Raw genomic sequence first — 13,553 nt, 5'->3', positions numbered from 1 at the left:
TTGTTGTTATGTGGGTTCTGTCCATGTGTGGGTTGCGTAGGTGTTGTTTGCGTCGCGTACAAAAATACGTCACGGCCCTTTCGCGCAGCCGACCCCGCCCACGTCCAGGAGGTACTATTAGCGGTGGAAAAGGACCCGTGCTGCTACCGTGTCGAGTCGTGTCGTGTCGTGTCGAGTCGAGCTACATGTGCGGTGGAAAAGCGGCATTAGTGGTCTAGAAGGCTTATGTAGTGGAAGCATATCAGTTAAATATTTTGGGCCTAAACCATGTAGGGATTTATAGGTTAGCAACATGATTTTAAAATAAATTCTCTGACCTAGGAAGCCAATGTAACGATTTAAGAATTGGTGATGTTCAAATTTTTTGGTCTTTGTTAGAACTCTAGCAGCAGCATTCTGAACAAGCTGAAGCTTCCTCAGAGTTTGTTTTGGGAGACCTGTAAGGAGACCATTGCAGTAATCAAGCTTACTAGTGATAAAGGCATGTACAAGTTTTTGTAAGTCTTCGGTGGACATGAGCCCTCTAAGTCTTGCTACATTTTTAAGGTGATAATATGCAGATTTTGTAACTGATTTGATGTGACTGTCGAAATGTAAATCTGAATCCATGATAACCCCTAGATTTCTGGCTTTGATTGAGGTTTTCAGGGACAGAGAGTGAAGGTGTTGGGTTACTTTAAGTTTAAGCCTTTCCATTTTAGAACCAAATACAATTATCTCTGTTTTGTCCTCATTTAGTTGAAGGAAATTTCGGCACATCCAGTCTTTCACTTGCTCAATGCACTGGCACAGCAGGTCTATGGGCAGATAGTCGCCATCTTTGCCATTGCCGCCCCTACCCTCTGGAACTCCATCCCCCTGGCCATCCGTAACTCTGATTCACTGCAGTCTTTCAAAAGTCATCTCAAAACACATCTCTTCAACATCACTTACAACACCTGACAAAAAATGTCCACCCTCTCTCTTTCTCACTGTCCTATCTTTCTCTGTATTGTTGTTTTTGGAGTATTTGTATGCATGTATGTACTGTACTGTTCATTTGTATCCTTTTTGTTTTGTGTTTTTTGTAAAGCGTCTTTGGGTACCGAGAAAAGCGCTATATAAAACCTATGTATTATTATTATTATTATTATAATAGTCATTTGGTGATAGCGATACATACATTTTCATGTCATCAGCATAGCAATGACGGTCAATATTGTTATTTTGCATGATTTGCCCTAGTGGGAGCATGTAGATGTTGAATAAAGAGGGTCCTAAGATCGAACCTTGTGGGACTCCACATGTCACGTTGGTTGATTCTGATACAGAGTCGCCAATGGAAACAAAGTAGTTCCTATTTTGAAGGTAGGACCTGAACTAATTTAAGACTGTGCCTGAAAGCCCCACCCAGTTTTCTAACCGGTCCAAAAGTATTGTATGGTCTACAGTGTCGAATGCAGCAACTAACACTTTCATATTTCCTTAAGTAAACTACAGATCAGGTGACCCCACAGAGGTTCAAGAGTCGATGCTGACCTGTAGTTACCCTTGCTGTCGTCCTCCTTGACCTCCAGAGAGACGGTGAAGGTATAGAGGTCGTTGTCTGCGGAGGAGGGGAGAGTCTGGTCCCGGACATCGGTTGGGGGCCGCGACGAACGCTTGAAGGCCGTGGAGAAACTGTACAGGATGCGGCTAACCTGGAGGAGACACAAAGGCTAACGTTCACTGAGTCATGTTAGTATGTTGACATAAGCTTGCTAGCTTACGTTAATTTATTTTTTGATTCTTGTTTCTTTATTCCTACCTTACTATGTATTTTTATATTGATATGTGTTTTTTGTATACTGCTGGAAAAACCAAACTCCTCTTGGGGATGCATAAACCCATGTATCCACCTCCATCAATCAATTAGGCAAGCTGGACTTTGAGATGGTACCCAAAACTACAATACCCAAGTCACACTATGAACAGATTGCTATTAAATTAAATGTGTAAGACAGCATGCTGGTGAACGAGGCCGTGGAACCTACGGCCTCCTTGATGTGGCAGGAAAAGACGTGGATCTGGAAGTCTTCAGAGCTGCGGTAGCTCTCTGTTAAGGAGAAGCAGTCGCTCTCCACAGAGTCCTCCCAGCCCCGGGCGCAAAACAGCACCTTGTAGATGGGGAAGGAGGAAACCTCTGTCCCAGAGGACTGCTCCACGATCCTGGAGAAGACACAAGAGAGGGCAAGGTAGAATTATTAATATAGACCATTCAAACACAAGGCATATTGCTTTCCAAAGGAAAGAACAACAATGGAAGAAACACCCATTCTGGCAGAATTTGACTGCAAAGTAGTGTTGGATTTTCTAACTTCGATTCAAAACCTTGATATCGATATTGGATACCATTTTTGATACCAAGAGGGAAAACAAAAGAAAGATTCTTGTGCAAATGAAATATTCAATGTGGAAACTACTCTTGGTTAGAGTGGATAAAGCTAGAACACAGCATAAGTGGAAGATTACATTTCCACCTGAAACCATGATCTGTTGGTCATTATCAGTTGGTAGCCCTTTATATCTATGAGACACAAAAAGGTAGATAATCTTAATCTAAAAATGTTGACACTTGACCCTCTATTGAAAGTTCAGGGCAAATATAATTGAATGACACCAAGCCAACACTCGCAAATACAGCATATGGCCACCAGATAGCGATGAAGGACATGTGTTCTGATTGAAGGCAATTAACCTTATTTCCTCAGAAACCTTCTCTTTAGGTCATTGATTGTAAATGCCATGTTTACTGGCAAAATTGAAAGTAAAAAACATTTTTTTAGAACAACCATTTTTGGTTGTAAAAAGAAAAGGGGAAGTTTGTTCTTCATTGGTTATTTGTGAGTCTTAATCACAGAGTGATATAGTTTGGACTGTTGGAAACAGTGGAGGCTCAGCTTTCATATAATGAATAGTTTGTGCAGGTCAAATTTTGTGAGAAAGACCACAATTGCTGTGGCTGATCAGTTATGGAACCCAAAACCTTGTTCTTGCATATGGGTAAACATGCTTCTTTTGAATTGCCTTGGGAATTAGCCTCAATGCCAAGTCTAAACAGCAAACCTGACGTTTTCATTCGCTCCCAAAAGCGGTAGCGGAGGCGCTGCACTTGACATGCTAGTTGTGTTGGCTAACCTAACACAGAGCATTGAGAATAGTGCACTGCCAGAGACCGCGAGTGAGTGACAGGAGGGGGGGGCTATGTTGGCACTGTAGCGATGCGTGTCTGTTAACTCGCTGTCGGAGAGAAGATAGCGAGAAAGCACAGCTGGTATTTTAGTATCGATAATGCAGAAACTGATTATTGAAAGCGTTTAAAAATTAACTCCTCCGTGATAAATTCAAGACTTTGAAGATGAAATTCAATACTTTTAAGGCCTTCATTTGGGAAAATTTTATTTCATTATTTTTTAATACTTTTGAGACTCCGCGGGTACCCTGTAAATACATGGAAAACACAAAATAACATTTAGACAAACAGGGAGGGAGAGAGGGAGGGAGTAAAGAAAAATATAAAATACTTTAATAATAAGTTAATAAAACTTAATAATAATTAATAGAGTTAATAAAAAAATACAACAAAAGGAAGTGACAACTTGAGGGGACATAAGTGCTGACTTATGGAGACCACGGACGGGAGAGTGAACTTTAACTTGTGTGTTTCAATGTGGCTGACCAGCCATAGGGAATGCTAACTGGTAGGGACAGTGACTATATGGAGTATAAACTTTTTGGGGACCTACCGGACGGAGCCATGGGGACCGTTGGGGACATGAAGGATAACAGGGATGGGGATGGCACTCTCAGCCCGCAGCGTAGCCATGGCCCTCTGGGCCTGGACCTCGTTGCGGGGGGCTTTTACCCAGGTGCAGCCCAGGTAGGACAGCTTGCTGAACTGAACACTGTCTTCCTCCGGAGTGGTCATCGTGGGAACTCCTGAAGCATCTGTAGTAGGAGTTGTAGTGCTTTCATGTAGTTAAGCTTAAAAATGATGGTTAGTTTAGCTATCATTTACTTTCAGAATGTCATTTAAGTAAAGCTAAATGGGAAAATTTTGAATCTAACATTGCCGGTTCCCCCAGATTTCTCAAAATAGCTACATTAAGCAATGAAACAACGTAATCATAGCATAAACTTCTCCTAAATTCATCTTTAAATAACTTCACATTAAAAACACATTTTTGCCATATAGCACTATGCCCCCTCTGTCCACGTTCTGACAGAGGGTCATGTGGATAGTTCCTATGCAGTATTTAATAAAGCTATTTCCTGAAAGGCCCCGTTTCAGCTGAAGTTTTAATAATAAAAGGCCAAAAAGGATTGGACTGATTTGTTGTATTAATGGACGACACATGTCATCCAATTAATCACATGACCAGGAAGTCACAACAAAGGTGCTGTTCTGCTCAGCAGCAGGGAACACTGACTCCTGTGTTGGAGAGGGTGATAAACAGGTTACAGAGCGAGAGAGAGACAGATACAGAGAGAGGGAAAGAGCCAGAGACAGATTCCCATTGAAACGAATGGCGCGGTGATTATTCTTCAAAACGAGAGCTGTTAAATTGTGAAAAATGTGAAAAAACTGTAATCAGACAACGCGGTTATATGCCATAGACCAGGGGTGCCCAACCAGTCGATCGCGGTCTACCAGTCGATCGCCGACAGATCCCAAGTCGACCGCGAGGGGTGAAGAAAAAAAATAAAAATTTGCGCGGGACATATACGCGCGGTAGCGCATGCGCTGTCAACAGCAGTTGAAAGCCGTCAACAGTAGTTACACACTCCTAAACGTTGGCATGGCTGAGGGGAAACGAGCTAAGACCTACCATTTTCACCCTGAGTGGGAGGAAGATCATTGATTATCGTTGAGAAGGTGCCGTGCGCAGACGGAATGAAACCCCCACTGAAGTCCGTAGGTTCACGATACAACCCCCCCGTCCCGTCAACAATTGTTCTCTACCCACCCCCCCCCCCCCCCTCCCCGCTTGAAGGTAGGTTTGCTGGTAGATCTCGGGAGGTTGGCTACTTGAAAAGTAGATCTTGGGTCAAAAAAGGTTGGGCACCCCTGCCCTAGAGTATCTGTGGTATAAAGGCTGAGACGAATTTCGAATAAAAAATATGTACAATCCATAACGTTAGCTCTCTGGCTCATAGCTCAGCGGACTAGAATACCTCCTTGAATCATTGCTTGTTGGCCGGAAACGGAAAGGGGGGCTGTTTACGTTTGGTTGTAGTCTTTTCGCTCGGTTCTCCATCTCAACAGTAGGGCTAGAACTGAGAGAAATGACTACAACCAAACGTGAACACCCCCCCTTTCCGTTTCCGGCCAACAAGCAATTATTCTTCCAACAGAAATCCATGGGATTTAAAACACCATAGAAACTGTATTTCGCTACGATACTTGATTCAACCATTCCATTTCATCCTAGAAAAACCAAAAAGGGGGCTCAATGTTCAAAATACCGGAAAGAAATAGCTCACAGCAACATATTGAAAAAAAGAACTATGAACCAGTTCATCTTTTGGAACTATGAACTTAGTTAAATATTTTGAATTATGAACGTTTAACTGAACTGAAAAATTTGTGAACTGAACTTTGAACTAGTTCACATAGAAAGTGAACTTTCCAAACACTGGAAAGAGAGAGAGAATTTCCAAAGGGCACAAATGCTCTTCAAAAACAGGAAACAGGACAACGGAGAGATAGAGATAACTGCAGCCTGCTGATTGGATGGCCTGGGAGGCAGGAAGTAAAACGCTAACTGTACCTACATGATGGCATGACAAAGAACTATTTCAATAGTGCCATTTCAAATCATTGTTTAAATATTTTAGAACAGGAGTAGATGGCTTTTATCAAACTATGAAGTACTACTACATACTGCCAACAGACGCTAAACAAATTTCTTGTATTTTTTTAAACACTTTCTTGTATTTTTGTATCAATGTGTGTCTATCAGTACAGAGTTTGTGGGCAGCATAACAGTGAATAGCCATACAAGCACTCGTAACACAAAGATCAACATGCTATATTGGTATTGCTATATTCTAAATCCTCTCCCTCAGAATCGGTAAATTGAAGTCATTTCTCCAAATTATATTGGAAAAATCAGCGGTGACACCAGGGCTTCAGAAACGGTACCATCGGTCGCAGGTTCCAGGTTCAGCGCTGCGGGCCAATCCCGAGAAGGAGGTTCTGCTCCTCTCTGCTTCTCCATCTTCTCCACACTGCTCTTCTCCACCTCCTCCTCGTCATTAAACACCTCCTGCATAACCTTCTCCAGCTGCTCACTGCCGTTCACAGACATCTGGCAGACAGACAGATAGATATATAAGACATAGGCGGGTAAAAAGACAGATGGACAGACAGGCAGATAGATAACACACAGATTGACGGATAAACTGGTAGGTAGGTAAACTGACGGACTGACAGACAGACCGCAGAACAACAGTATGACAGACAAACAGACACAAACACAGGTAAGGACAGACAGAGGTCATTCTTGTCAAAGAAAAATGTACTGAGTTAGAATGAGAGACGGACAGAACCACAGACAGACAGACCTTGAGCCTGGGCTTGCCCTCTGATCCTGAGGGTGAAGCGGCTCCACTGGACTGGACCAAAACAAACTCCTCACTGGTCACCGTGGCAACGGACTCTGTAGAGCCACCCACTTTACCCATGAATGAGTTATCCTCCATGTTTGGCTGAGGACGGGCAGGGGGCAGGCAGGGCCAGGGGTGGAGCCAGTAAGACCAGGTCTTAATTCACCCCTCTTCTCCTCAGAGCTCAACTTTGAACATCCAATGATGAAACATTTAAAAAAAATTCATTAATACAGTAGAGAGAGGGAGAACTTAGAAAGAAAGTATACAGTGAGGACCATGATACAATCAATGATAACTGCTCTCAGCACCCTGAGACAGGCTTAGCTTTAAGTCAGAGTTGAAAATAGACTAGCCAAATGTATTGTACTTTAATTATTTCTCTTATTAAAATAATGTATTCAGTAAAACCTATTAAACATAAATAAGCTACCATTTCAAATTAACCAGGATTAGCTAGGATTTCCTTGTTCTTCTCTTTCTTGTACTTCTGAATGTACAATGGGTTGACCAGAGCAGGTTGAGATGAAAGTCAAACTGTACTACACAACAGCCGTGTTCCGACTAAGGGACTTTTTGCAAAGCGGCTCAGTGTTTTGGCTACGCCCACTCAGTTAGTCCCCTCGGCGTCCGTTGCCATACAGGAACCTTTATAGCGGCTACTCAACGGAGTTCATGTGACGTAATATCCCGACTTAATCATACTTCGTACCCACGTTATATCCCGCCTGCACCGTATCCAATCAACGTAGACTTTTTAGGAGCAGCACAGTAAGCTCCTACCCCGAGGTAGGTACTACCTGAGCAGCTGAGCGGCTCACGCTAGGAAAAGTCCCTCAGTCGGAACGCGCCTGATGGCAATGTCAGCAATGGTGCAAAGCCTACCTCTGTTATATAGATCCGCTCACAGAGAGCCTGGTTTTGCTGCAAGGCCCATTATTATTTTAACCTTAAAGAACCCTGTTTGGTGAATGACTACACCGAATGTCAAAAAGTGTACTGAATAAACATTAACATGTATTGGTTTAGCAGATGCTTTCATCCAAAAGCGAAGGAAAAGTAAAGTTGAGAAATATTTAAAGGGTACAATCAATGTTGGACCAGTTTCCAGGATAAGAATTGAACTAGCAAATTAGTGTCTGTTCTTCAGCACTATCGTTGATGTTTACCTATTTAACAGTAATGCTAACATAAGAATCACATAACAATGAAATCCAACATTAAACATCCAACATTGGGCATAAACATTACATTTTTCTCTTTTCAGACCAAAACCAAGACCAAAATATAGTTGCAAGCAACCATGAGGGGGTCCTACTGTACAACTATGGTGGCCTAATGAATACTTGATGGTAAAGATAATTTCATGTGATGCCTCACAGAATTGTTGGTTGAGAATGTTCTTGAACCAGCAACCCCATGGTCATAAGTCCAAAGCAATACCATCACACTATATGGACAATTACGCTGAAAAGGGCAGATCAGATTATAATTTCAGTAAAATAAGTCTTCCATACGTTGAGGTATGGTGAGCTTGGTCTTTATGGTAATATGGCATGGACCTCAAATGGGTTTACCGGAAGTTCACGTATGAAAACAATCAACCATGTTTCTAAAGCGGTGGTTCCCAACCTGGGGGGCGCCAGACAGCCAAGGGGGGGCGTGAAGCCTCTGACGGCTCGAGGCAAATTGACGTCCGAGCAGTGCCACAATTTCAGAATGTAGCAAATGCAGCAGCAGTGTGCCCGTGCCTGACTTTATAACAGCTCATCTGAGCTAGAAAGAACTATTTTAGATCTCACGGGCCCCGCGATTGAAAATAGACCTGTCTCCAAGTCACGCCCCCAGTCGTTACCATGACGAAATCGGACAAACAAACCAGACTTGATAACAAAAACATATGGGAAAATGTCAGCTGACAGTATATCAAAGCAGGTTTTGGAGGTCTTGGGCGAAGAAGGATTACGTTTCTTCCAGGATCAATCGGAACTACATTACGCTTTGGAGGGGTATACTCAAAACTTTTAAACAAACACGATTAACTATTTACATGTGTAAAAACGCCAACATATTTTTAGTTTGCAGACCACTTTTTTTTTTTATCCCGACAAAAGCCTCCTAAGGACAGTTCCTCTGCGTCTCTCTCGTAGATCGCACCATCTTTCAACGTCATTGTTGAATGAGACTGCATCATCTTCTCTCACTTGATCAGCAGCTCGCGGTTTCACTTTCTCTCCAGTTAGAACTGCTCATGATGATATCGCTGCGTTGCCTCTGTGGAGACAGCGCAGCAAAACCTCTACCCAAGACCCCCACCCCCCCCCCCCCCGTGGAACCGCGGAGCCGTCGCATTTACATCAAAATTAAATAAACCGCCAATGTGTGTAGGGTCCGGGAGGGTAAACTGTGGTGCTAGCTCAAGCAACCTAATCGCAAACCTAAGTTAGACTACTTTTTAGCGCGATGCTGATGCTGTTGTGGCTCTCAGCTGTGCCAGGGCATTCATAGTTGCTAGGGAAACCACCTGACGTCGCCGCCCGGTGCAGCAGTGTGAACTGCCCAGTTTTTAAGAACGTCGCAGCCCGTCTCGTCGCAAGGAGTCGCAAGTTGCTGCGAGGCGAATCTTTGGGCTTAAGGGCGGAGCTTAGCTACAGGTCAGTCACATCAATTCGCAAATGCATTACTGCCATTCAGCGCACCTGTCGCCATCAAAACAAAAGCACGCAACAGACTGGAGGTAAACAACCACTTAGGCTGGCTGTCATTCGTATTACGCCTGACATTCAAGCCCTGGCTGTGGGTATGCAAGCCCAAGGTTCACATTAATGAATGTAGGCTTATTAATACAATGCACTGTAAGCTACGAAAAATAACATTTATTAAGTAAAATAGAAGAAAGAATAGTAATGTACGGTAGGGCTGTGCAATTAATCGAATTTCGATCGCGATATCGATTTTGGGGTCAAACGATCTCCAAACTCGTATAATCGAGTTGAAACGATTAATTTGACATTTTCCGTTTTACAGTAGGCCTAGATAGTTTATGAAAGTTTATGAAAAAGACGCGCATGCGAAAGCATTCAACGCGGCGAGAGGGAGTACAATCTAACAGGCGTGCTGCCTCAGGAAGTATGCCGTTGGCAGGAGGCGGGACATGCCAGTGAACCGCCAATCAGCAGCATCGACTGTTGACAGACATGTTGGAGTAGACCTACCGTGTGGAATATTAAAGTTTCAGTAACGTTACAGTTTGATGAACGATAACAAGCTCCTATAGCAGACTTTAACTAAGAGTTCTTTGAGGCAGAACTTTTTTGATGTAAGCGTTTGCAAATTGGTAGGTAAACATGGCGGTGGTAACATGATAATTATTTTAGAACAGTGCGTCGACGAATGCTAAAAGCCTGTCCTAGAGTCGAGTCATTCGTCAGTGCATTTGGCTGTCATCGGTCTACGCTGCTGATTGGCGGCTCACTGGCATGTCCCACCTCCTGCCAGTGCCATATACCTCTCATCATGCCACTTGTCAGTTGAAGATTTTAGCCTACCCAACAAGCAGCATTCTTCAAAACAAGCAGCATTGAATCATTAGCAAAAACAGAAAAAACAGCTCTATTCGAAAAAAAAATGGCAGAGGAAGGACAGCATCGTTTGATCGTGAAAAGGGGAAAAAAAACTTCTATGGTGTGGGAGCACTTCGGATTTGAAGTCACTGACGAGGAGCAGCACCACATAATGTGCAGGATATGCTATAAGGTGATAGCTGCACCGCATGGCAACACCACTAATTTGTTGAACCATTTGAGACTGAAACACATAGTTATTCACGATGAATTAATCAGAAAACAAAAAGATAAGACCACAACCCCCACGACATCAACACATAGTCAGAAATCCATTCCATCTACACTGTTTAATTCGACTCCGTATCCGCCAAATTCAGAAAAGCACAAGAAGATAACGGCCGCAATTGGACACTTTTTAGCTAAAGATATGCAACCCATCAGTACAGTTGAAGGAGACGCTTTCAAGAAGCTAATCCACGCCCTTGACCCACGGTATGCTTTGCCATCTCGACACCATTTTAGCAGAGTGGTTCTGCCAAATATGTATTTAAAATGTAGAGAACAAGTTTCAAATGTAGTGTCCAAAGCGGACAACTTCGCAGCGACGACCGATCTCTGGTCTAGCCGTACTATGGAGCCATACATCAGCCTGACCCTGCACTTCATCGACTCAGAATTCTGTCTGAACGTAAGATGTCTCCAAACTGCGTTCATGCCCGAAGACCACACTGGACTGAACATCGCCCTTGGACTGAGGGAGTCTCTGGCGGAATGGGGATTACCAGAGGGAAAGCTTGTCTGCATCACCACGGACAATGCCGCTAACATAAAGCTTGCGGTTGAGGTCAACGGATGGTTGAGGCTCCAATGTTTCGGGCACAGACTCCACCTGGCCATAGGTGAGTACTAGCAAATATGTTTTAATATGGGAAAAATGCCATGAGTTTGTTTTTAGCTTTGCGCTCTTAATCTACCATCTTTTTTTTCGGTTCCCGCTCTTGAGACGTGACCATAAACGTGATCTGTCTATGCTGTCCTATTTTGCATGAAAGGCAATCGATGTTCTTATGTGAAAAATGCAATGAGGGTTAGATATTGATGATACTCAGCTAAGTGAACCAGATAAGACTGATATTGCGTGCCCGCTATTTTTGTTTTGTATCTAGCTTCGCAGTTCGCGCTCTTAATCTACTATCTTTTCTTTTCGGTTCGCGCTCTTGAGACGTGACCATTTGTGATCTGTCTATGCTGTCTTATTTTGCATGAAAGGCAATTTGATTGTTTTTATGCGAAAAATGCCATGAGTGTTACAATAATAGGTGTTTTTACAATGTACAGTGGCTATTTCTCAGTAACTTTATAAAAATATAAGCATAAAAAGTAAAACGTTATTTTTAGCTTCGCGCTCTTAAGGAGTGGCCATAAACGTGATCTGATTGGCTAGTGCTGTGCTGTCGTTTTTGCTTGAAAGTCAATTTGATTAGATCACGCGTTGCCTCATGATTGTGTTTCATACATGATCTAGTAAGTAAAGGACACACATTTTGATTTCGAAATTAATCAAATAAATTTGTACCTCGTAAAATATGGGAGATTGTAGGACTATTTATTGTGATTTTTAAAGTGCTCTTAGCTAATGTGATACTAAATATGTTTTTTTATTTTATTTTTGTTATTTTAGAGAACGCAATGAAGGATCCAAGGATCAGCCGTGCAATCGGGGTCTGCAAGAAACTGGTCAGCAGTTTCTCCTACAGCTGGAAAAAAAAGAGGGAGCTTCAACTGGTGCAGAAGCAGTTGAATCTGCCTGAACACTCCCTGAAGACAGAATGTCCAACCCGATGGGGGTCCAGGCAGGCCATGATTGAGAGGGTCCTTGAGCAGCAGAAGGCCATTGCTCAGGTCCTTTCCAATGACAGGAAACTCAGACATCTCACACTCTCTTGGCAGGACGTGGATGTTCTAGAAGCTGTTAATAAGTCGCTAAGCCCTCTGGTTGAGTTCACGGATGCACTTTCAGGAGAGAGATATGTTAGTGTGTCTTTTGTTAAACCAACCCTTCACCTCTTCAACAATTCGATCTTAAAAGACCAGGAGGATGACACACCACTTGCAAAAACAATCAAACACAACATACTGACATATCTTAATGACAAATACAGTGACCGAACAACCCAAGAGCTACTTGATGTGGCCTCTGCCCTGGACCCAAGATTCAAGCTAAAGTACGTTGACGAAGACGTCCGTGGATCCATTGTTGATAGACTGAAAGTGGAGATGAGGGATGTGATGAATGCCATGGTAATAATAATAATAACAATAATTATTATAATAATATCAGACAAAGTAATTTATGTGTTTACAAATATTGTAATATTAACACACAATTGTTAAATATGATTCCCTTTTTTTTGTTTGCCTCTAAGGAGAAAGCCCCGCATGAAACGGCTGCTTTGCCTGCTGATGCAGAGGATGCTGGTGCAGGTAAGAAGAGGAAGAAGGACCTGGCCAGCTTCTTCAAGGTCACTGCAGATAAGGTTGCAGGGCCTCCTCCACAACAGGACCAAGCCATTGCTTCAGAGATCCAGTCCTATTTCCACACTGAGACACTAGATCCTGAGGAGGACCCTCTGACATGGTGGAGAGATGCCAAAAGGATGTACCCACGTCTTTCACATTTGGCCAGGAAATACTTGTGTATTCCTGCCACAAGTTCCTCTTCAGAGCGAGTATTTAGCACAAGCGGAAATATTGTTACCTGCTTGCGCTCATCTCTGAAACCTGATCATGTTAACAGGCTGGTATTTCTGGCAAAAAACCTTTAAGTAACCCCACAGATGAGCTACACACAGGAGCACACACACAAGCACATACACAGGAGCGCACACGCACAGATAATTGTTTCTATGTCATAATTGATTGTGTAAATATATGTATTTTATTCATGAAATGTTTTATCAAAATGTTATATTCAGAATGTTGTGTCAGTGCACTTAAACACAAAGAAAGTTAATTTTGGATACTTATACGTGTTTCTGTGTGATATTTGATGGTCTTAATATGTATATTTTATTCATGAAATGTTTTATAAAAATCTAATGTTATATTCAGAATGTTGTGGCAGTGCACTTAAACAAGAAGAAAGTTAATTTTGGATACTTATACGTGTTTCTGTGATATTTGATTGTGTCAATAAATGCATGTTTTCAAACTCAAAAATAATCGTTTGAATAATCGTGATATCAATATTGACCAAAATAATCGTGATTATGATTTTTCCCATAATCGAGCAGCCCTAATGTACGGTTATGGGGGGGGGGGGGGGGGGGGCGTATTCCATCAGAAGTATATTAGGGGGGC

General features: G+C 42.6%; 2 protein-coding genes across 12 annotated transcripts in view; one reads left to right on the top strand and one right to left on the bottom strand.

The window, feature by feature from the left end:
* The window catches only part of rabgap1l (RAB GTPase activating protein 1-like), a 192,923-nt gene that overhangs the window by 161,588 nt on the left and 17,782 nt on the right, over nucleotides 1-13,553 (bottom strand). For 9 of the 11 annotated variants that reach the window (XM_060066819.1, XM_060066821.1, XM_060066812.1 and 6 more), the window contains exons 2-6: nucleotides 6,586-6,815; nucleotides 6,164-6,329; nucleotides 3,765-3,966; nucleotides 2,013-2,187; nucleotides 1,519-1,679 (exon numbers count right to left, since the gene is read on the bottom strand). In XM_060066819.1, the coding sequence (XP_059922802.1) occupies nucleotides 1,519-1,679; nucleotides 2,013-2,187; nucleotides 3,765-3,966; nucleotides 6,164-6,329; nucleotides 6,586-6,723 (842 nt within the window). In that variant the 5' untranslated portion in view covers nucleotides 6,724-6,815. Of the gene's footprint in view, nucleotides 1-1,518; nucleotides 1,680-2,012; nucleotides 2,188-3,764; nucleotides 3,967-6,163; nucleotides 6,330-6,585; nucleotides 6,816-13,553 lie in introns of those variants that run through there. The other 2 variants (XM_060066820.1, XM_060066822.1) reach the window with 2 other exon arrangements.
* LOC132469009 (E3 SUMO-protein ligase ZBED1-like) lies at nucleotides 11,738-13,243 on the top strand. Its single transcript, XM_060066920.1, has 2 exons — nucleotides 11,738-12,494; nucleotides 12,620-13,243. The coding sequence occupies exons 1-2, from the start codon at nucleotides 11,844-11,846 to the stop codon at nucleotides 13,016-13,018; spliced, it is 1,050 nt and encodes a 349-aa protein (XP_059922903.1). The 5' UTR covers nucleotides 11,738-11,843; the 3' UTR covers nucleotides 13,019-13,243.

The sequence above is a fragment of the Gadus macrocephalus genome, chromosome 12 (assembly GCF_031168955.1).
Source record: "Gadus macrocephalus chromosome 12, ASM3116895v1".
In the NCBI taxonomy this organism is placed as follows: domain Eukaryota; kingdom Metazoa; phylum Chordata; class Actinopteri; order Gadiformes; family Gadidae; genus Gadus; species Gadus macrocephalus.
The sequence above is the reverse complement of the archived record's forward strand: the minus strand, read 5'-3'. Positions and strand labels throughout refer to the sequence as shown.